The sequence below is a fragment of the Ovis aries genome, chromosome 4 (genome assembly GCF_016772045.2).
Source record: "Ovis aries strain OAR_USU_Benz2616 breed Rambouillet chromosome 4, ARS-UI_Ramb_v3.0, whole genome shotgun sequence".
NCBI classification, from domain to species: Eukaryota; Metazoa; Chordata; class Mammalia; order Artiodactyla; family Bovidae; genus Ovis; species Ovis aries.
Genome location: NC_056057.1, coordinates 14,430,608 through 14,455,190, shown reverse-complemented (window position 1 = coordinate 14,455,190; position 24,583 = coordinate 14,430,608). Strand labels below are relative to the sequence as shown.

The window sequence follows — 24,583 nt, the reverse complement described above, 5'->3', positions numbered from 1 at the left end:
CCCTGGGCACGGTTGTAGTCCGAGATGCAGAGAACCCCCAGCTCCTCAGTCGGCACCACTGTCTCAATTGGGAAAAGCTTCAAGAACTTTTTTTAATCAGTAGCTCTGATTGAGTGAGAGAGCTTTGGACTGGAAGGCAGGAAAACCCAGGTTACCAGTCCAGTGCTTCCGCTGATGGTGAGAACATGAAGTCTGACTTCTCTGGTGCTTAGTGTCCCCGCTATGGAAAACAAGGCCTGTGATGAGCAAATGAGATATAATGTGGGAAAGCATGTGAGGACTATGAACTGCTGTAGAACTGTCAGGTGGTATCTGTTGGAGACTGTGGGACATTTCCACCGAGCCGAAAACTGGGGACGTATTAATAGATATTACTTGGGTCTTCCCAGGTGGCTCAGTGGTAAAGAATCCACCTGCCAATGCAAAAGACCCAGGCTCAATCCTTGGGTTGGGAAGATCCCCTGGAGAAGGAAACGGCAACCCATTATAGTATTCTTGCCTGGGAAATCCCATGGACAGAAGAGCCTGGTGGATTACAGTCCGTGGGGTCGGAAAGAGTCGGACACGACTGAGTGAGCACACGCACAGATATTATTTGACCTACTTGAACGGAAGATGGTGTGCTTCCTTAAGCTCGTCATCTACTAAGTAGTCATCTAGTAATGGCTAGGCAGTCTGTCTGCTCCAATAACCAGATTCTCTTTAGTGGTCTTCCTGGAGCCTGGCGATTGGAAGTTTATGGTCCAAGGATGAAGAGCATTGGTTTTACGCAGGAGCTTGTTAGAATTGCAGCATCTGTACACTCATCCCAGGACAAAGACTCTGTGGCTTCAGGATCTGCATTTTAAATAGCTCCCAGGGGTACTGTATGTGCATTAAAGTTCCAAGAATATTGGTCTGGAACTCTTGTCACTGTGTTATTAAATGTAGCTGCCTTTCTAAACTAAGGGTACAGTGTCTTTCGATTTGGTTGTCAATCAGTTCCATTTTTGCAGAATTAAATCCATGGTGATGAAACCCAGTATAAAATTTTGGGTTCTTCGGGCTAATTTTGATTCCACCGGTGCCAGTGTATTGTTTTAGAACACGTCTCTGAATTACTGTTTAGAGGTTATCAGTCAATCAGTCAGTGAAAGCCGCTCAGTGGTGTGCAACTCTTCTCGACCCCATGGACTGTAGCTCGCCAGGCTCCTCTGTCCATGGGATTTCCCAGGCAAGAGTACTGGAGTGGCTTGCCAGTTCCTCCTCCAGGAGATCTTCCCAACCCAGGGACTGAAACCAGGTCTTCTACATTGGATTCTTGAGCCATCCGAGCTGCCCAGGGAAGCCTATTTAAGGGTTATAACCTTCTCCATTTCTTTGCTGCCTACTTGTACTTAAAGTCCTTGAAAATAAACTTATGCCCATTCTATTTTTTGACATTCTCTTCTAGGAGTCACCAGTGATCTCAGTTCTGAAACTGTTGGCATGCTCTCCTTTATCTGTGACCTCACAGGATCGTGACCTGCTCCTTCCTTGCTGGGACGCCTTCTGTCAGCCTTCATGGCGTCCCCTCTCCTGGTTGGCCCATTAGCTTACGCTGGTCCCTTCTCCTTGGCCAGCTTCTTTTTGTCCTTCTGCTCCCCTTGACTCCCCCACTCTGAAATGTTGGTGTCCTCCAGGCCTCCACCTGAGATCCTCTGCCTTCTGACCCCTGGGGCTCCACGGCAGCTCTCTCAAGCACCAGCCTTGCATTTTGGGCTTTTTGTTGGAAATCTCAACTTGTCTGTCTCAGAGATATTCCAGGCTCTGTTTGTTAGAGTTGAATTCATTTTCGTGATCACTCCTCACCTTTAGCTGCAGTTTAACTTTCCTGCTAGTTCAAGTTTCCGCTTGGTTCACTCAGTACCTTTGTGGGCAGCCAGGAGGGACACCGCTGGTGGGAACCTGGACACTGGCCAAGAGATGGGTCACTTCGACCTTTCTGGGTGCCTGGGGCAGGCGTGTCTCATCTGTTGCATGTTTTGGCTTCAGGTCCTCATTCCTTTTTAGCTCCAGCACTGCCATAGCTCTAAGCTGGTTTTACCTTTGCTCTCTTCCTTTCACTTTCCTCTCCACTCTGGAGTGCCTAAAACTGTCAAGGACGTTTCTAAAATTGGTTCTTGTATCCATGTTAAGAGCAGTCCTGTGTTCCTGGGTACAGCCCTTGACAGTCTTTAAAAAATGCACTGAAGTGTGTTATTGATTCCAGCTATACACCACCTCACGAAGATCATGGCATCTGGTCCCATCACTTCATGGCAAATAGATGGGGAAACAGTGGAAACAGTGTCAGACTTTATTTTGGGGGGCTCTAAAATCACTGCAGATGGTGATTGCAGCCATGAAATTAAAAGATGCTCACTCCTTGGAAGAAAAGTTATGACCAACCTAGATAGCATATTCAAAAGCAGAGACATTACTTTGCCGACTAAGGTCCATCTAGTCAAGGCTATGGTTTTTCCTGTGGTTGTGTATGGATGTGAGAGTTGGACTGTGAAGAAGGCTGAGCACCGAAGAATTGATGCTTTTGAACTGTGGTGTTGGAGAAGACTCTTGAGAGTCCCTTGGACTGCAAGGAGATCCAACCAGTCCATTCTGAAGGAGATCAACCCTGGGATTTCTTTGGAAGGAATGGTGCTGAAGCTGAAACTCCAATACTTTGGCCACCTCATGTGAAGAGTTGACTCATTGGAAAAGACTCTGATGCTGGGAGGATTTGGGGACAGGAGGAGAAGGGGACGACCGAGGATGAGATGGCTGGATGGCATCACTGACTTGATGGACGTGAGTCTGAGTGAACTCCGGGAGTTGGTGATGGACAGGGAGGCCTGGTGTGCTGCGATTCATGGGGTCGCAAAGAGTCGGACACGATTGAGTGACTGAGCTGACTGACTGACTGATGCTGATTGCTGGTCTTCCCTGAACGAGTAAGCTGTTGGACTTGTTTTCAACCTCGTGGTCTACAGAGATTAAAATGCCCAGGTATGTGAAGACTCAGTCTTTGTTATTTGATCTTTATCATCATCTGTCAGAAAGCGGGGAAGGTGTTGTCACCTCATTTGAGAGAGAGGTGAGGCTCAGAAGGGCTGTGCAGGTAGCAGTGGCAGCAGCAGCCGACGAAAGCCACGCACTGTTCTGGGCACTTAGTGCGTGAAGTCACGTCATCTCCAGAGCAGTCCCGTGGCATGTGAGGGCCATTGCTGTCTCCACTACCCAGATGGGGAAACTTGTCTGTGCAGAATGGCTACGTCTTGAGGCACAGAGAGATTCAGTGACGTGCCCCAGGCCACACAGCTTTCAAGCGGCAGAGCTGTGACTTGCACATGGGCAGCCTGGCCTGTCAAGGCACATAACAAATGTCCTGCATGGCCCTCTTGAGTTGACCTGGCTGCACAGTGTGGCTGCGTGATGCCCTGAGAATAAAAATGCAATCTCTTTAGCCAGATTCCGCCTCCTCGGTCTTGGCCGTTGTCTCACTTTTCCAGTGTAACCTCATGCCCGTTCCCTTCTCATACCCTTCACAGCGGTTTGTATTATAAATGGGACATGTCCAACCCCTGTTCAGATTCCCTGCCATAAAGCTGTGGCAACAGTGTAGCAGGAAAAATAAGGTGGGGGAGGGGGGTGGCGGGGAGCCTGTTTGTTTGTTTAATTTAGAGCTCAGTCAGAAGCAAGAATGTTTCTTGTCTTTCCTCTCCATTGGTGGGCAGATTTTTATTTTTATTTTATTTTTTTAGTTCTTTCCTTCAGTTTTAGGGAAAACCGGTCTCAATTGTGTTTTCTCTTTCCTTGGAGCATCTGTAAGGATGTTAAAACCCATGCCCTAGTTTTCACAGTTGGTTTGTCCCGATCAAGATCCAGACACAGTCTGCACATGGCATTTGGTCGATATGTCTTTTAACTCTTGTGAATCTATAGGTTTGGCTCCCCATCTTTGTGTGTGCCCGCTTGCAGTTTATTTGATGAGTGGATTGGGTCGTCTTTCCTGTAGTTTCCCACAATTTGGACTTTGCTAGCTGCACCCTCCACCCCCCACCTCCACCGTGTTCCCCTGTCCCCAGTGTTTCCTCACAAATGGTAGTTAGATGTGGACGCTTGATTGAGTTTAAGGCTTTATTTATTTTTATTTTTTGTTTTTGGCTAGAATACTTCCTAGGTGGTTGCTGGCTGTCTCTCTCAGGTTACTGGATCCCTGGTATTGGATACACGCAGCAGGAGGCACATAATTCCTGGTTATTTCCTCTGTTGTTATGTTTGGTGAGTGGGTTTGGATACTGCCGTCCCGATCCACCAGCATTTTGGATAACGGTTTATTTTAGTTGGCTAGGTTTTAATATTCACAACTGTTCTTTTCCGTGCATCGTATTTATTCATCTTCTAAACACACACACGTGTGCCTGTGTGTTTGTATACACGTATATATATGTACACCTCACGTGTATTACAGTGAGTGTGTCACAGTTAAAACAAATGGTGGCTATTAAAATCAACTGGATTTTAATCAAAGGGGTATGGAGTTTGTGTTTGGGATGATGAAATGGATAGTGCTGTTGATTGTACATTGTGAATGTACTCAAGGCCACTGAATTGTACACTTAAAACGTTAATTTTTATGGATGTTTTATGACTACAAAAGCAAATCAGTTGAAAATGGATTGTAGCATACTGAATTTTTTTAAAAAGTCCATCATTCCATGATGCTTATTCTTCCTCAAGAAGAGCCAAAGTGAGATGTAGGTGGGGAGGTGAAGTTCTTATTTTCTGAACAATGCCAGCTAATAAAGTAGAAGTTATGCTAGAACTAGAGAAAAAAATTATTTGGCAACATGCAGGTAATAATTGATTCAGGCAGATGTCCTCAGTGGATGCTAAAATCTTCAGTAGAAGATTGTTGCAATTCTCTGCATCTCAGAGTGAAAGAGTTATTCACTCAGTTGTGTCTGACCCCATGAACTGTGTAGCCTGCCAGGCTCCTTGGTCCATGGGATTCTCCAGGCAAAAATACTGGAGTGGTAGTCATTCCCCTTTCCTGGGGATCCTTCCAACCCAGGGATGGAACCTGGGTCTCCTGCATTATAGGCAGATTCTTTATCATCTGAACCACCAGGGAAGATTTCCTTATAAGTTACTTACCAACTACAGAAGGGAATAGATACCGTTATAGCAGAGAACTTGGCCTCCGTCTGTGATCCAGTTTAACATAACCGGGAGGAGGGAGAAGCCAGCGTGGAGCACCCACTGGTGCGATGTGATGGAAAATACACAACGTGACCCTTAGAGATTTCCTGCCAAAGGGTTGCGCGTGAATCTAATCATGAGGAAACAATTATGCATATCCAGAAAGTAGGACATTTCGTAAGACCTCTGGTCTGACTTTAAAAATGCCAGTCTTATGAATGAAAAGGCTCAAATAAAGGAGGCTCCCAAACAGACATGACAACCAAATGCAGTGTTTGAAACTGGATCCAAAACAAATAAAAGAATGGTCCTGTTGGAGCCGTTTGAATGAGGAGTTTATATTCAGTGATACTGTATTAGTTGGCTGGGGCCTCCATAACCAAGTACCGCAGACTGAGTGGCCTAAACAACAGAAGTTTATTTTCCCACACACCTACAGGCTAGGAGTCCAAGATCAAGGTGTAGGCAGGGTTGGTTTCTTCCGAGGCCTCCCTCCTGGGCTCACGGATGGCCTTTGTCTCCTTGTGTCTTGACGTGGTCTTTCCTCTGTGTCTGTGCCCTCATTTATGCTTCTCGTAAGGACACCAGTCTTAATGGCTTAAGGCCTACTTTAATGACCTCAATTTACCTTAATCACTGCTTTGAGTATCCTATCTCCAAATACAGGTATATTCTGAAGTCCTGGGGGTTAAGGCTTCAACATATGAATTTGGCAAGGGGGGAACACAGTTCAGCCCATAACAGATATTGGATCATTTTTAAATTGCCTCGGGGGAGAGAGTGATAATGATGTTCTGAAGGAAGATGGTCCTGGTTATGTTTCTTATGCTTTATGTTTTCCGCTAGATTTTAAGCCAAGAACTGAGCCCTCACAGTACATGTTCCATAACATTCAGACACTGTTCGTTAAATTGTTCATCTATTTGTGGGTGCCACCCATGGCAGAATGAAATGGGGCAGGAGATTTTTCTGTTGCATGTGTGTGGTTTGTCAGAAACTTTTATCTTTCCCTAATAAACCATTTTTTATCAAGCCTCTCCATCCTTCACTGAACAAACAAACAAAAAACACTAACTTGGAATACTTGAGGAGCTGTGTGTGAGTCACCACCAAGAGCGTGCATAATGGGGAATCATAGCTGCAGAGTAAAGCCCGGCAGGGATCTGGCCATTCAAGGTGGATGAGTCTCCATGACTACAAAGTAGCTACTTCGGAAGGAGGCTCCCAGAGAAATGTGCTTCCTTGTGACTGAGAAGGTCTGGCTGGATTAAAGGGAGACAGTTCCAGCAAGTCCAAACAGTATGTCCACTGCTGCTGTTTCAGACCAGCTGCTCCCAAAAGCATACTGGGTCCTGCAGGAGGTTTGACCAGAAAGGCTGGTGACCTGTCAGGTCTCTTATCTGACTCTGCCAGGCCCCCTAGCAAGGACTTTGATTCCCTGTGAATCTTCACACTCTTGTTTTTTTTGGTTGGCTGTGGGTCTCTGTTACCGCATGCGAGCTTTCTCTAGTTGCAGTGTGTGGGCCTCTCGCTGCAGTGACGTCTCTGGTTGTGGAGTGTGGACTCTAGGGTGCGTGGGCATCGGTAGTTGTGGCTCACCTGCTTAGTTGCTCCGTGGCTTGTGGGATCTTCCTGGACCAGGGATCAAACCCATGTCTCCTGCATTGGCAGGCAGAATCCCAACCACGGGACCACCAAGGAGATCCCACTCATTTATGTTATTGCAGGTAGATTTCCGTCTGCATTTCAGGATTCCACTTTCTTTCCATTGAGAATTTCAGCTCCAGAAGTAAAAGGTAGTCCAGCCCCTGGGTTCCTTACGATGGCTCTTGGAGATTTCTGTTAGTCTATGTTTGGTGTTCATCTGCAGTTTAAGAAGAGCCTGGTCTTGACCTTTGCCCACTGTTCCATTGGATTATTTGCCTTCTCATATTGACTTTGTCCAAGAGCGCTTTTAAATTAAGAACTTTGGCCTTTTGTTCTGTTACACATTATTTATATATTTATTTTTTGCAATTGTTTGATGTTTAACTGGCTCATACACACTTTCAACTTTTATACCCTTGTATGTTACATGTTTGGGCTTCCCTGGTGGCTCTGATGGTAAAGAATCTGCCTGCAATGCCAGAGACCCAGGTTCGATCCCTGCGTTGGGAAGATCTCCCGGAGAAGGGAATGGCTACCCACTCCAGAATTCTTGCCTGGAGAATTCCACGGACAGAGGAGCCATTAATCTTTTCCTGTATGGTGGCTCCTGCATTCTGGGTCGTCTGTCATGTTTAAACTCATCTTTCCCTCTTAGTATTACACAAGAAACCACTCATGTTTGATATCAGATGAAAGGTAGGGAGCCAGTGTAATTTTTGTTGCTGTTCCATCCCACACGGTCATGAACTCTCATTAGTGCCACATCATCAGCCAGGGCAACCTGCTGCCAGGCCGGCCCAGACACTCTGCTGGCTCAGGCTCTGACTCGTTCCAGGAGCCAAGAGAGCCCTGCATTAGGGCTCAGCTGTCCGCCGATGCCTCGGTCAGCGGGGCCGCTGTGAATACAGAAAGGTTGCAAGTAGCTGGGAAGCAGGGAACTGCTAGATTCTGTCCCAGGCTATGCTGCTTTCATTCAATCCTGATTCTCTCTCATTCTCTCTTGGTAACAGGTGAGAAAAACACTATGTCACATTGCTGCTTAGCAAGAGAATCAAAATTTAAACATTCATTTGCAAAGTCCATAAAATAGGGGCAAATAGCATTCTATGTGGGAAACCTGGTTAGAAAATCTTCCAGGAGGAACTGGCCTTTGACTTAAAACTGTAAAAAAATAATACCCTTAAAAAAAAAAAATGTCTCATAATGGAAAATCTTCACAGGAAATTAGAACAGCATAACAAACTCTTATGTCCTTTTCCAGCCACTTTCAGTATTTTCAATTTATGGATGATGGTGTTAATTTATACCACACCCTCTCTTGTCTTCCCATCCTCCTGATTTTTTCAAAGCAAACCCCCGACATCATACCTGTAAATATTACAGTATATCTCCAAAACAGGTATATTTCCAAAGCACAACTGAAATATCATTGTCACATTAAAAAAAATAAAAATCAGTGCCTCTTCAGTCTGATCAAGTATCTATTCTGTACACATTTTACGCATTCCCACTATCATCTTGGAGAAGGAAATGGCAGCCCACTGCAGTGTTCTTGCCTGGAGAATCCCATGGACAGAGGAGCCTGGCAGGCTACAGTCCATGGGGCCACAAAGAGTCAGACATGACTGAGGGACTAAACCATCACCATCATCTTACAATTTTTAAAATTGTTTTTCAAATGGTCATCTAAATGAGGCCCAGGATTGTGGTTGGTTGATGTGACCTAATTTTGTTTACTCTCCAGGTCCTCTGCTTTCTTAATCACGTGTTCTCTCTTCCTTCTGAAAGTCTTTATAACACAATGATTGAAATCATGAGCTCTGTTCACACTGTGGCTCTGGGCAAGTCACTCCACCTCTGTGCACCTCAGTTTCCTCATCTATAAACGGGCCAAGGCTGTTTTTCCTTCTTGGGTTATTGCGGGGGGCAGTTAATGCACTCATGTTTCTAAAGCTTAGAGCTGGGCCTGGACGTAGAAAGCTTTGCAGAAGTGGGAGCGTCCAAGCGAGTTTGGAACCAGAGCACGTGCCCAGGGTCATGTTGGAAGTTGTGGGGGCGGGTGGAGGAGGACTTGCTCCAGTGAAATTGTGCACAGTCTTTGAGATGGGTATCCCAGCTATGCAGAGGGCTCCTGTTGATTTTCTTTTACCTTCTTCCTGGATTCTTGACTACTCTTCAATTATATGATGCTGATATGCAGCAGAAATTGAACAGGTAAGGTATTATTTAGTGAAAGCAACTTTCTATTGTCCTGTGACTTGCTGCTTTCTCTTCCTCTGCATTTATTAAGTTAGCTGTTCTCTCCCAGAAGCCATTTTAACTTTTCTGTGGCATTATCTGGGCTCCCGCAACCTGTGATCTCCTAAGTAGAACCTTTCAGCACTTTATAAATATGTCATATACTTTTTATATTCCTTTGTTCCCCATCAGAACATACATCCTAGTCTTCGGAACAGCACAATCAGTTTTATTCATTTAAGGAGCAGTAGTCATTTGACACTTGCTAATATGTAACAAATTATATTGGGAGTGGTAATTACAACTGCAGCTGGTTCCTAATTATACTGTAACCTTGATGCTTTAAAAAAAAAAATTGAGACTGAGTTCAGCATATAATACTGAGAATAATATTCTGCATTAGGTAAATCTACCATCCACCTAACCATGGGTGTTTATGTATCATAATGCCAAATTAAAAGACTTTATTTTAAATTGCTTTCAGCTACAGTGTTGTCCAGTAGCACCATTCGCAAGGATAGCTTAAAGACCCCTCTTTGATCGCCAAATTCTTGGCACATCCTCCAGGTATTAATAGTGTAGTTAGTGTGAAACGACTTGGGCTCTAGGGTCATTATTGCTCTGTGATTTGCTACCACTCACTTAAGACCAAGTGTCTTAATGCCAGAGCTTCCTCGTCTGGAGACTGGGGATATTTTGTGTGTTTGAGCTTTTTACCAATGAACAGTGCTGCGACAGTTTCAGGTGGACAGCAAAGGGACTCAGCCATGCATGCCCACGTATCCATTCTCCCCCAAGCTCCTGTCCCATTCGGGCCGCCACACGACGTTGAGCAGGTTCCATGTGCTGTACAATAGATCCTTGTTGGTCATCCATTTTAAGTATACAAGTGTGTACATGTCCATCCCAAAGTCCCTAACTGCCCCTTCCCCCGGACAACCATAGGTTTGTTTTCTGTGAGTGAAGACTGGGGCTATTAATGGTTCTTCACTTTAGATAGTTTTGGTGATATTTAAGTGAGATCAGGCGTAAAGATCAGGCGTACAGCCTTTAGGACATGCCTAGCCTAGAGTTAAAGAGAAAGTGAAGTCACTCAGTCATGTCCGACTCTTTGCGACCCCATGGACTGTAGCCTACCAGGCTCCTCGGTCCATGGGATTTTCCAGGCAAGAGTACTGGAGTGGGTTGCCATTTCCTTTTCCAGGGGATCTTCCCGACCCACGGATCGAACCCCAGTCTCCTGCATTGTAGGCAGACGCTTTACCATCTGAGCCATCAGGGAAGTTAGAGTTAAGCCTAGAGTTAAGGGCCCAGTAAAAGTTAGCTAGTCAGTGTTAACTGCTGTAATCCAGTGATAAACAACCCAGTCCAAGACTTTACCTCCACTGCCCCTGACTCCAGCAGTTATGGTCTTAGTTCTGCCGTCACTCTTAATTCGTGGTAGCCTGTATCATCACACACTTTGTACCAGCCACTTGCTGATAAATTTGTCATCGTCCCCTTCCCCCGCCCCCAGAGGGGTAGGGTCTCTGGTTGTTGGGTGTTGTCCCCTTCATTCCTGGCGCTGGGCCTGGTACATGGTAGGCTTCCTGTAGGTGCTCGTCTTTTCTCGCATGAGCAAGTGGAGCAGTGCTGTCTCAGGCACTGGTTCTCCCTGGGGGTGGAGTAGTTTTGCTCCCAGGGGAAAACCTGGTAACATCTGGAGACTATTGGTTGTCACGTCTGGGAGAAGAGGTTGCTACTGGCATCTAACGATTAGAGGCCAGGGATATTGCTGAACATCCTACGATGCACCAGACCCTCCTCCAAAATGAAGAATGATCCGACCCAAAATGTCAGTAGGGCCATGGTTGAGAAACCCTGGTCTAACCCTTGACCGCTCAGGTTGTGGACCTGTGGGAAAGGCATGGGGCTTGGGACCCATCAACTGTTTGTTTGCAGTTTTCTCAATTGTAAAATAAAAGAATCCAACCTACTTCAAGGAGACTTTGAAAAGAAAGGGGGTTTATACAGATGTGTGCCTAGTGACTCTGCCTGATTCCTTTCACTTTGATAGGGCCTGGCCACCCATGATCTTTTCAAAAAATAGACATTAGTATTATTACTGTTATTCTTATTTTGGAGCGGTTTGGGGTTCATAGCAAAGTTTGAAGAAAGGTTCAGAGATTTTCTATATACCTCCTGCCCCCATGTGTGCATAACCTCTCCTCTGTTATCATCATCCTCCATCAGAGTGGTACATTTGTTACAGTTGGTGAGCCTAAACTGACGCACCCTTTTCCCTCAAAGTCTGTGGTTTACATTTGAGTTGACTCTTGATGCTGAACAGTCCTTGAACAAATTTTGTAATGATAGGTATCCTTCATTATAGTGTCACACAGAGTCTTTCCATTGCTCTGAGGATCTGTGCTCTGCCTGTTTTCCTTCGCTGTTTCTCAACCCTGGTGACGAAACTGCTGATCTTTCTATGGTCTCCATAGTTCAAGAATGTCATGCAGTTGGAATCATACATATGTAGCCTTTTCAGACTGGCTTCTGTCGCTTGTGCATTTAAGTTTTGTTCATGTTTTGATAGCTCATTTTTAAGTGCTTAAAGCCTCTTGATGAAAGTGAAAGGGGAGAGTGAAAAAGTTGGCTTAAAGCTCAACATTCAGAAAACTAAGATCATGGCATCTGGTCCCATCACTTCATGGCAAATAGATGGGGAAACAGTGGAAACAGTGTCAGACTTTATTTTCTGGGGCTCCAAAATCACTGCAGATGGTGATTGCAGCCATGAAATTAAAAGATGCTCACTCCTTGGAAGGAAAGTTATGACCAACCTAGATAGCATATTCAAAAGCAGACATTACTTTGCCAACTAAGGTCCATCTAGTCAAGGCTATGGTTTTTCCAGTGGTCACGTATGGATGTGAGAGTTGGACTGTGAAGAAAGCTGAGCACCGAAGAATTGATGCTTTTGAACTGTGGTGTTGGAGAAGACTCTTGAGAGTCCCTTGGACTACAAGGAGATCCAACCAGTCCATTCTGAAGGAGATCAGTCCTGGGTGTTCATTGGAAGGACTGATGCTAAAGCTGAAACTCCAGTACTTTGGCCACCTCATGCGAAGAGTTGACTCATTAAGACTGTGATGCTGGGAGGGATTGAGGGCAGGAGGAGAAGGGGACAACAGAGGATGAGATGGCTGGATGGCATCATCGACTCGATGGACATGAGTTGGGTGAACTCCGGGAGTTGGTGATGGACAGGGAGGCCTGGCGTGCTGCGGTTCATGGGGTCGCAAAGAGTCGGACACGACTGAGCGACTGAACTGAACTGAACTGAATGATATTCTGTTATCTGGATTATCCATTCACTGAGTGAAAGACATCTTGGTTGCCTCCAACTTTTGACAATTACAAATAGAGCTGCTGTAAACATCCACCCATTCAGGTATTTGCGTGGAGATAGTTTTCGACACGTTTGGATGAATACTAAGCAGCATGAATGCTGGCTCATGTTAAGAGTACGTTAGTTTTGTAAGAAACCTGCAGTCTGTCTTCCAAAGTCGCTGTGCCATTCTGCATTCTTGTTAGCAAACAGTGAGAGTTCTTTTTGCTGCACATCTGCACCAGTGTTTGGTGTTGTCATTGTCCTGGATTTTGGCCATTCTAGTTGGTATATAGTGGTATTTCCTTGTTTTAGCTTGTATTTTCCTGATGACAGACGGTGTGGAGCATCTTTTCATATGCTTATTTGCTGTCTATGTATCTTCTTTGGTCAGGTGTCTGTTAAGGTCTTTGGCCCATATTTTGACCTTCATTGAGTTGTTTGTTTCCTTGTTGTTGAGTTTTGAGACTTCTTTGTGTATTTTGGGGAACAGTTCTTTATTAACTATTCTTGTGTGAATACTTTATCCCAGTGTTCGCTTATCTTTACAGTCTCTTGACAGTGTCTTTCACAGAGCAGAAACATCTCCTTTAATGAAGTCCAGCTTATGGATAATGCCTTTGGTGCTGTATCCAAAAAATCATCCTCAAATGCCAAGATCATCTAAGTTTTCTCCTGTGTTATCTTCTAAGAATTTTGCATTTAGATCTGTGATCCATTTTGAGTTAATTTTTGTTAAGGGAGTAAGGTCTGTGTCTAGAATCATTTTTTTGCAGGCAGATGTTTTTTTGTTCAGTTGCTAAGCTGTGTCCGACTCTTTGTGACCCAGTGAACTGCAGCACGTCAGGCTCTCCTGTCCTCCACTATCTCCTGGAGTTTGCTCAAACTCCTGTCTTTTGAGGCGGAGATGCTATCTAACCACCTAATCCTCTGCTACCCTCTTCTTCTTTTGCCTTCGTTCTTTCCGAGCATCAGGGTCTTTTTCAGTAAGTCAGCTCTTTGCATCAGGTGGCCAAAGTACTGGTGTGTCAGCTTCAGCATCAGTCCTTCCAGTGTATATTCAAGACTGATTTCCTTTAAGGTTGACTCAGGAGTCTTCTCCAGCAGCAGTTCTTCGATACTCAGCCTTCTTTATGGCCAAACTCTCAAATCCATACATGACTATTGGAATAAACCATAGCTTTTGACTGTGTGGATCTTTGTCAGCAAAGTGATGTCTCTGCTGTCTCGTCTGGTCATAGCTTTTCGTCTAAGGAGCAGATGTCTTTTAATTTCATGAATGCGTGTGGCTATACAGCACCACTTGTTGAAGAGACTATGTTTGATCCTATGTAAAGATCAGTTGACTGTATTTGTGAAGGTCTACTTCTAGGCCGGCTTCCCTTGTGGCTCAGCTGGTAAAGAATCTTCCCGCAGTGTGGGAGACCTGGGTTTGATCTCCGGGTTGGAAGATCCCCTGGACAAGGGATAGGCTACCCACTCCAGTATTCTGGCCTGGAGAATTCTGTGGGCTGTGTAGTCCATGGGGTCCAAAAGAGCCTGGCACGACTGAGCGAGTTTCGCTTTCACTTTTCTTTTTCATTTCTAGGCTTTCTATCCTGTTAGATTTAGAATTGTTATGTCTTTTTGGAAAATTGACCCTGATGCCATTATATACTGTCTCTCTTTATCCCTGTTAACTTTCCTTGCTTTCAAGCGGGCTCTGCCTGAAAGTGATATAGCCACTCTGCTCTCTTTTGATTAGTGTGTTCATGGTATGTCTTTCTCCGTTCGTTTACTGTTACTCTATATGTGTCTTTTTTGTAGATGGCATATAGCTGGGTCTTGTTTTTTGCTGCGTTGTAACAGTCTCTGTCTTTCAATTAATTGGTACATTGATGTTTAAGGTGATTTTGGTTATTCTCCTTGGTGTCCTCTAATCTTTGTGTATCTGTGGTTTGGTGTCTGACTTCGATTGAGTGGAAATTCTGCATCATTGTTACTTCAAATATTCCTTCTGGTCCTCTCTTCTCCTCTGGTATTCCCCTTACATGTATATGAGGCGTTTTTGTAGATGTCCCACAGACTTGGATATTTAGTTCTGTTTTTGTTTGTTTGTTTTCAGTCTTTTTTTTCCCTTTGGTTTCCAGTTTTGGAGATTTCTATTGACATATTATCAGAACATTCTTTCTTAGAATTTCCATTTTTCTACTTACATCCCTGTTCTGTTCTTGCATGCTGTCTACCTTATCTATCAGAACCCTTAACATGTTAATAATCATGAAGTGAAGTCGCTCAGTCGTGTCCGACTCTCTGCGACCCCATGGGGTGTAGCCTATCAGGCTCCTCCGTCCATGGGATTTTCCAGGCAAGAGTGCTGGAGTGGATTGCCATTTCCTTCTCCAAGGGATCTTCCCGACCCAGGAATCAAACCCAGGTCTCCTGCATTGCAGGCAGACGCTTTACCATCTGAGCCACCAGGGAAGGTTAATAATCATAGTTGTTTTAAGTTCCTAGTCTGATAATCTCAACATTCCTGCCATATTTGAATCTGGTTTTAATGCTCATCCTGTCTTTTCAGATTGTGCTGTTTTGCCTTTTGGTATTTTTTGTGATTTTTTTTTCTTGATATCCAGACGTGATGTACTGGATAAAAGGAATGGCGGTAACTGGTCCTTTGGTATTACAAGGGTAGGGTGTAGAGGGAGGAGGAATGTTCTGCAGTCCTGTGACCAGGTCCCAGTTCAGTAGAGAGCCCACGTCCCTGGACAGTGTGCTTCACAAGTGTTTCTCAGCTCCTCTTCCCCTCAGGTGGGAGAGGATGGCTGAAAGTGGCTGGCGTTGGGTATTGCCTTTCCTCTGGTTAACTGGCTCTGGCAATACTCCCGCAGGTTAGGTGTCTATGAAATGGTTTCTTCTGAAGCGGAGCTGGGTGCTCTTGTGCATTTCAGCTTGGTTCCTTTTCCTTCCCTCCTACTGAAAGTGCCAGGTAGTCTTTCCCTGGTAGTCACTGAGAGCCAAGTTGAGCTCCAGGAGGTAACACTCACCAAAGTGTGGAGAATCCATGATGTCTAGGTCCACCTAGAGTTTTGCCAGGTCTCTTCTTGTCCACACTGAGCCTCCAGCAGTTGTCCATCTGCAGCTCAGAATTACCCACTCTCAACACTGGTTCCTGCAGAGGTTTCAGAGGATGGGTTTCAGCTCTGATAAGTTGTGATTTTCTGGTTCTGCCTTTCTGTCTCCATTTTGGGGGGCAGTGGTTTGGGAGTAGTTGATTTTTCAGCATTTAGGCTTTTCACTTGCTTTTATGACGGACTGACCATTTCTAAGCCCCTGCACGCTGGGCTGGAAACTAGACGTCTCCCCATCATCTTCTGATTGCCTCTCCTGTACTGGAGCAAATCCCCACATTACAAGGTCTGCCTGCCTGAACATGAGTCAGAACTTGGTCCCATCTTTCCCTGCAGCCAGGGCACAAGCGCCTGATCTGTCTTTGCCGAGTGGACACTCAGTGTGGGTTTGATTTGGAAGAGGGCAGGCAGCTCGAGGGGTAAGCGCAGGAGACAGGGGTTCGATTCCTGGGTCAGGAACCCTCTGGAGGGGGAAATGGCTACCCATCCAGTATTCTTGCCTGGAAAACCCCATGGAGAGAGGGGCCTAGAAAGCTATAGTCCATGGGGTCACAGCGAGTCTGACATGACTGAACACACACAAACACACACAGAGCAGCTTGTGTGTGAAGCTGCCATTTCAGCTGACCTAACAGGCAGCCTAGGCAACCTGCTTTTGTTGTGGGTTCCTCACCTCAGATCCTGGGATAGTTTGAAGCATCATTGGTGGCCCCCTTAGCCTCAAGCTGATTGATTCTGCAGGCTTCCTAACAAGACTGTGATCATCCAATAGAATTTTAATTTTCTCCTCAGCTTTCCATCTTCTGTTGCTTATTTCTAAGTTGAATACACGTTGGATCTACTCGCTCATCTTCCATTCTTATTTGGGATTAGAAATGGATAGCTGTGTTTTTGGCTTATACTTGTTAACGGTACCTGTTAATCACTACCAGCATTATGCATCACTCTGTAATTCACAGGGCACTTTTTCTTCATCCTAGTTAATCCTTAAGATACCTTTATGAAATAGATAAGTAAATTTTGTCGTTTTGCCCTATTTTTTTTTTTTTTTTTTTGGACAGGGAGGTAGGATCTATTGGTAGGCATGAGTAAGGAGGGAATAGTGCCAACGCTCTCATGCGTACAGTCACCATTTGTTCAGAGGGCCAGGGTTCGGGATGTATCTGGCCCCAAAGCTGTCCAGGATGAGCCGCTTTTCTGCCACCATGTTTTCAGATTCACCCGCATTAAATTGAGTGAATCCCCACTTCTTGGAGATGCGGATCTTCTGGTGACCAGGGAACTTGAACTTGGTCCTGCAGATGGCCCCAATCACAGGCTCCTTGTTCTGCACCTTGGTGCGGATGGACATTAAGACTTGGCCAGTGTGGACCCTGGCCACTGCCCTGGGGCTTTCCAAAGAAAGCAGGCATGCATGTCTGGAGCCTGCACTGGGGACAGCATGCCAGCTGTGAGTGTGCACTGGAAAGGGTTTTCTCCAAGGCCCCTTAGGGCAGCCTCTGCAGGCGACAGGCTGTGCACACTGCTGGGGAGGCTGCTGTTTGCAGCCGTTGCACACGGGGCCGCTCTGGGGAAAAGAACATAGTCGACTTAATTGGCGGCAAAGGATTTTGCCCTTTTTATAGATGAGGAAACTAAAACTTGGAGATGCGAACTGACTTGTCCAAGATCACCAAGTTAGCAACATACTGAAACCCCAGACCTGGTGATGTTTGCTCATGACACGATGAGCAAGCAATGCTTTCTCCATAAGGAGCTGAAAATATAAAGAGACGAATGTCTATTTCAGAGGAGACTTATACTGTCTCTTGTCAAATTTTTAGTCTTGGGAACATTTACTGGAATGTTAGCTTTAGCTTAATAATAATAAAATCTAAAATTAGAGTGTTTAAAGTTATTTTGGCATAGCAGCACCCACAGCTAAAACACTGCCATTCATTTCTTAATTGCTGTACTCTGCTTCTTCATACAGAAGCTTAATGGTGATGGCTTTATCATTGTCTAATGTTTGTCTACAACCCATTTCGTAAACTATTGAGTCCTTCTGATAAAATATTTCCACATCCCTGAAATAACCCACTTGCGTAGTTACCCAGTGGGTTAACATTTGTGGTGTCTGCTGCTTTATAAGTCAACTGTTGAGTGACTTGAACGTTTGAGGGTTGACTACACAGAAAGGTTGTGGTTTGAATACTGCTTAACATGATATCTTGTTTGTATATTAATTTCAGTAACTTTTTATAGTTACTACTCTTCATTTATTAGACCATAGGGGAACTGTAGGACGAGGAATGAGTGATTCAGTGAAGTCAATGAAAACTTCTTTTTCTTAAACATGATGAGACACTTCATTTTTATCCCTCTTGAGTGAATGGTGACTGTGGTTTTGGGGAATTTCAAACTTTCTTTTACAGCTACTGATTGTATCAGTCACAGTTCACTTGCAGAGAACAGAATCCACTCTAGCTGGTTTAAGCAGAGGGAAATTTATTACAGAGTGTTAAATGGCTTATGGAATTTGTTGGAAAGGTGAAGAAACAAACTTCAGGTTGAGCTCTTAGGAGTGACTTGCAGAGCCTCACTGCCTCAGAGCCACCAGGGGAGCACTTGCCTTTTGTGCAGTCATGAAACTACCCACCAAAGCGGGAGGGTTTCAGAACCATGCTGCTGCTGACATGGCAGGAGGAAACCTGGACGCTTCCATGTGCCTCAGGAAGATCAGCCAGTTCCAAGGATGATGCTTGCTGGCAGAAACAGCAAAGGCATGGCCCCTACCTTCCAAATCTTCGCTTACCAAAACTTTGCCTCCCACACCTTACTTAGCTTCGTCTGATTGACAGCACCTAGGCCGCATAGCTGCAAGGGATTCTGGGAAATGTAGTTTAACCTTGCAGTCTCTGCAGGATAGGAAGACACGTGGGAAGAAAGGGTAGCCCCAGCTTCTGAGTTATTAGGTCGCACCCAGTAGTGCTTTCCATGAGATTCGGGACCACCCACTACGAGGTTTCCCCCACCTCTCCGTTTTCTGCTTGTCAGTGCACGCAGACAAGCCTGCATGTGCTTACACACACAGAGTAGCTTTCGATGCGCTGCCTCTCTGTTTTCACTTCCTATCTAAAGTAAACAATTACTTCATGACAGTAGAATTTTCAGTGTGAGTCTGAGCTTGTCTTCCTTTCAGACCTTTCAGGTTTCGTAGGGTGATGGAAGAACTGTTGCTGAGTGAGATAGCAAGCCGAATGAGGTCCGGCGTCCTGGGTTCTAACCCAGTGGTTCTCAGCCTGGTCCTTCACCATCTCGTGGTGAAGCTTTAAAGGTACTCATTCCAGAGATTCTAATTCAGTTGGACTTTGCTGTCTAATTTGATCAGCCTGGGGACTGATAAAACCCTGAAGCCCTGAGGCAATGCAAACATGCAGCCAGGGCAGTGGATCTCAAGCCCAGTCAGACAGGATTTTACATTAACTACAGCTGTGGTTCTCACACTTTGAAGTGAAGCTGCTCGGTCGTGTCCGACTCCGCGACCCCATAGACGGCAGCCGGCCAGGCTCCCCCGTCCCTGGGATTCTCCAGGCAAGAACACTGGAGTGGGTTGCTATTTCTTTCTCCAGTGCATGAAAGTGAAAAGTGAAAGTGAAGTCTCTTAGTCGTGTCCAACTCTTAGTGACCTCATGGGCTGCAGCCCACCAGGCTCCTGTCCATGGGATTTTCCAGGCAAGAGTACTGGAGTGGGGTGCCATTGCCTTCTCCGAAATCACCTGGAGGACTTGTTAAACCATAGATTGCTTGATCCTGCCCCCAGAGTTTCTGATTTGGTAGATTTGGGGCAGAGTGTGAGAATTTGCATTGGCCTAACAAGAGCTGCCTGTTTTCCTTGTAAAATTTGATTTCTGCTCACCTGGAAGTTTTTCTTTAAGAACACGTTCAGAGCTCCTACTTAGTTTCTGACCTTTACTGGAGCAGGGGACACGAGGAATAAGGTGTCTACGAGATCGTGGTCTTACATGGCTCGAGCTTCCCAGTGTAAGAAGAGAGCTTTTCTGCATGCTTTCTTCTTCAAATTAATAGCCCTGATTTTTTTGTAGGTTAAGTTTGTTCCCTCTCATCACCCCTGGTTAGACTTAGAAACTATTTTAAGTGCACAGTTCCGTACCTCTGCAGTTTGTTAAAGCAATGAGCCCTCAACTGAGTCTTGATTCCAGTGTAAGAAAGCCAGTTTAAACAATACTCCTACACGTAGAAAAATCTTTTCCAGTGTCTTCCTCTGTTTGGCTGCTGTAACTCATATTAAAACAAAAATGAATTTATTTGTCCTCAAAAATATCTTTCTGGGTTTCCTTGCCATGCGTCCCACTGCCCGCTTTTTAAAACCAGTCCTTCAAGTTATATTATTGTTGGCTGTTTTTTTTTTTTTTTTTGTATTTGGAATGTACCTAGCCAGTATATGTGTTTTGCAAATGCTATTGATAACCTATTTAAACTGTTATTTATAATGTTTGTCTTGTCAAAAATGTTAACATATTCAGTGATCCTCAAATTTGTGGAACATACTTTATGGAACATACCTTGGGGGAATTGACCTGAAATTTCTGTACTGTCATTAACAAAGATAAAGGTCTCCCAGTTTATGGAAAAAAAGATAATGCATAGTTTCCATTTTTAACTACCCCCCCCCCCACCTCTTTCTTCCTTAACCTCCACTTGGTGTGAATGTTATGTGCTTGTGTATAAAATTATTAAGTAGCAAATGGTGATATTTCCTAGTCATCTGCCAAGAATCCTTTTTCTTCTTGGTGATTTGCTCCCTAACAATGTTTGAAAATTACTTTATTTAAAGCTTTTGATATAAAAACTTTGTTTTAATGGTGGCATCTAGTCTTAAAAATGCAAATTCAGAACAGTAACGATAAAGCAAATCAGACAACTAGGTACTACGAATAATAGCTGTAAATGCTGCTGCTGCTAAGTCACTTCAGTCGTGTCTCACTCTGTGCAACTCCATTGACGGCAGCCCAGCAGGCTCCTCTGTCCCTGGGATTCTCCAAGCAAGAACACTGGAGTGGGTTGCCGTTTCCTTCTCCCAATAGCTGTAAATATTTACATGCTATTCGTATTTGAGAAATATATACTTGTATATAAAACAATGAAAATTGGCCTTTGGAGAAAAACCTAAAGTTTGAGAATCTTCTAAAGCCTAATGAACTAAGGCTTGTTAGGTGATGCAATGTGAGCTTGCCTGAATAGGTGTTCTGAGTTGGCTTAAAACCGTAGGGTCACACAGCTAGTGAGTTGAGAGCTCAGGTCTGCCCCCCACAGTCAAGGGCAGTCTGATACTGGAACATGTTCCTAATCATAGCACTGGATGGACACTACAAACTAGTGGTACTAGGAGAAACTGGGAGACTCTTTTTTTTAGGCATGTGCTATTTTATATTAGGGGTAACATAAGCTACGGTCAATTTAAAGCTGCCTACAATGTGACTCAGTGAGAAGACCAGCACAGTAAGGGGATGGAAGACTTGGAACTTGACCTCCGCTCAGAAAACACTTAGAAATGTCAGCAAAAATTGTTGCTAAATCTGACTTTCGGGGAAATAAGTGACCCTTTCTGAGTCTTGGTTTCCCTTTCTGTCAAATGAGAGCAATAATATGCTCTGTCTGAGCTGAGGTCTGCCGTGAGGATCCAGTGACATCATAGTCCTGCTCTGAAAACTTGTCAGTGTGCTGTACACATTAGGTGACATGGCTGAGGCGCGTTGGGCCGCCATATGGATGGGTTTCTCGCATGCCCTCCGCCCTGGGAGCGTTACAGGCTGAAAGCTTGCTTTCTCTCACAGAGGTGTAGTCCTGGCGGTGAGCAATGACTGCATTCTGGGATCAGTAGGGAGAAGAATGCTGTGGGAGTCAGGGCGGGGGGCGTTCACTCTGAAATAGCATTGCCCAGGGAAGGCTTTATGAAGTGTGTGTGGCAGAGTGAATTAATTTGATTTTAAAGGATGTGTTACTCAGATGGAGGAAGAATAGTTCACTTTGTGGAAACTTACCTTTGCTTTTAAAAGGAAACCCAGTTAAGTGCTGAGGGTCACCATATGCCTTTTAAAAAAAATGTTGCTTATGGTCTTGAGATGTAGAACTTGGAGGGAGTGTCTTTTCTCTCGAAGAAAAGGATGGAAACTTCTCATGCTGTCCCTTCTCCAACAGTGTCCTTCCCGCCTTTCTCAGAATACAGGCCCACACGGAGGGGATCTTGTGAGACTCTCAGCAGCACTATCATCTGTCTTCGGTTGGCTTTGCAGTCGACTTTTATATATATATTTTTCTCTTTAGTTGAATAGCAGAGAACACTCAGTGATTGAGGATTTTAAAAAGATGGCAAATTCTTATGGATAAAAATAGCATTGGTGGTTATAAGTTCTCAGCAGAAGTTAGGAGTTATCAGTCTTGGTTTGGGAAACAAGGTGACCAACTAACTGGTTTCAGGAAAACTACCTCTCCTATTCCAACAATTAGTTAATAAAATTATTCCTGACAGTGGCGGGCCAAGGAGCTCAGGCAGTTACATATTTCAAGACAGAGAACCCATTGTCCGAAGATCCCAGGAGAGCCTTTGCAAACACACCGAAGGGATTTAGAACAATTTGCATAAATCTCCCCATGGATGGCGACATGGCTCCAGTATTGGGGTGGTTCCAGGAACCCCTCCTTGGCTGTATCATGGGGTGATGCTGTGCTTGGGGAGAGTTCAGTCTCATGACGGTTTCTGCCAGCAGGATTGGGTGATGGGACGCTGAATAAGCCCACTGTTTGGTTCCACATAAGGACTCTTTTGTGTTGGCCTGGGGCAGCCATGTTCAAGTTTGTCTTCTCTTTCCCCAGTGATGTTTTTGGACTTTGTGGGCTGGAGAATTAAGCACAACACCTATTCTGAGCTAATCTGTCAAACTTTGCTCTTGGAAGGTAACCATAGCCCCTTGTATTCCAGAATGTGGTAAATAATAATCAAACATTTGGAGACTTATGGTTTCTTTCTCTTTTTTTCATTGAAATACAGTTGATTTACAGTATTAGTTTCAGGTGTGCAACATTGTTCAATATTTTTATGGATTATATTCCATTTAAAGTGATTAGAAAACAATGGTTGTATTTCCCAATGCTGTACAATTGGAGACTTCTGGATTTTTTTATAAAGTTGGGGAGAGGAGGATACTGCTGGACATGACCAGACTGCTGGGTGTTCATGCCTGTCCATTGTGGAGCCATGGGAATTAATTGCCTTCTGTCTGTGAATATTATTTGCTTTGCTCACTAACCTCTCTAAAAACTACGTTTTCTTGCATACTTAACAAGTTGTACTTTAATATTCCCCTGTGAAAGGGTTTGGGTCACTCTGGATTGCAGTTTAAAATGCCAGGTGGTTGCAAGTCTGTTTTAACTTTTCTTTTTTTCTTACTCGTTTTGGAAAAAAAATGATGTATATTAAACACTGCATATTAGGAGCTTTTGTTTCTTGTATGGAATGTTATCATTTCAGAAGCCTCATAAGAAGTCTAATTTAAAATCCAGAGAGTAGTTTAAGCACTGGGTAAATTTAGTGCTTTAAGTGCAGAAATGAAATTCACTGATTTCTAACCTGGAGTTTATTTTCTTTCAGTCTGCGAGCTTGATTTCTCAGCTTTGTTCTAATAATATAAACATTTTTATGTTTATTTATAGGTGGCTTTAACCAAGAGAGCAGATCCAGCTGAACTTAAAACAATATTTTTGAAGGTCAGTATAAAGGAATCTGTTTTGTTTCTTATTTGTGTTCTACAATTTTTAGAGATGATTTTCAAGCAGCTCTCTATTTCGTTGTTAAAAACATCCCCAGAAGTACCTTTACTTAAGACTTGTAAAAGAGATCGATTCTGTATCTGCCTTTTAAAATGTATCCCATGCTTGTAGGCGACTGTCTGTGATGGCTGCATGGTTTACATTTTACTTTGCTGTCTCACATGATGTTCGGTACCGAAAAGGAGTTGTTGAGTTTAGTCTCGCAAGCCATTTACCTTTCCGAGATCGTCCTGTGCAGCAGATGATACTAAAGCTTTCCGGCCTAAGTTTAAAGCTCTTTGTAAACACCTTTCTTCATCTTTCATTCATCCAGAATGGACTGCCCTGGTCTCTCCTGAGCAGAACATTGCTGATGTTACCATCATCATATCATTTAACCTCAGCTGTGATGCCCTCGAGGAGGCCTCAGTACGAGTAGCAGTAGACACTGCATCACACCATACAAGTTTATTTCCTTCGTTTCTTATGTTTTCACCTACTTTGTGATATTGAGCACTGAGTGACTAATACTCTAATAATTAAGTCTGCCTCAGGTCCCAGATACTGAACCACTTCTGAGGTTATCTAACTGGCAATAAAAGTACTCAAAAGAAGAAAGGCCATTTTTGTAAAGATAATTTTGAAAAGTACATATGTAGGCCTTTTCTAAACGTGGTCAGAAGGTAGGTGTGCTATATTTAAAGAGAACCCAAGGCTTCAAGTGAGAAAACTTGTTCTGCTGCTGTGTATATATGGCTTAGGAAGTTATTAATTCTCCTCACTTTCCGCATCACTTTCCGTATCAAAATGTGTTACTGTTAAAAATTGAGTAATCAGGGAATTTGAATACTGATAGGATTATTTGATATTAAGTAATTGATTTTTAGGCTAGGTAATAGTATTCTGAATATGGAAACTTATAAAGAGTTTTTTAGAGATGTACACTGAAGTATTTACAGGTGAGATTGTGATATCTGAGATTTGCTTTTAAATAACCCAGTTTTGGTGGTGTAGGAAAGATAGGCAGTATGATAATTTTTTGCAATTGGAAAATGGAGTATTGGATTTACTATACTGTTCACTCTACTTTGTGTATATTTGAACATTTACATAATGTTATAAAAAGTTGTAAAGAGTCCATGAAAAAAACGTACCTGAAAATGCTGTGTATTAGACATGCACCTGATACGCATTAGATTTTGATTCAGTA

The 24,583-nt window shown here is 44.0% G+C and overlaps 1 protein-coding gene and 1 non-coding gene across 4 annotated transcripts in view; one reads left to right on the top strand and one right to left on the bottom strand.

The window, feature by feature from the left end:
• SLC25A13 (solute carrier family 25 member 13) overlaps positions 1-24,583 on the top strand; it is a 230,810-nt gene that overhangs the window by 8,407 nt on the left and 197,820 nt on the right. For 2 of the 3 annotated variants that reach the window (XM_012176365.5, XM_004007743.6), the window contains exon 2: positions 23,278-23,331. In XM_012176365.5, the coding sequence (XP_012031755.1) occupies positions 23,278-23,331 (54 nt within the window). Of the gene's footprint in view, positions 1-18,738; positions 18,881-23,277; positions 23,332-24,583 lie in introns of those variants that run through there. The other variant, XM_060414491.1, reaches the window with a different exon arrangement.
• Positions 17,034-17,168, bottom strand: LOC114114643 (small nucleolar RNA SNORA70). The gene has a single exon (XR_003589263.2). It is a non-coding gene; the product is annotated as a small nucleolar RNA SNORA70 (small nucleolar RNA).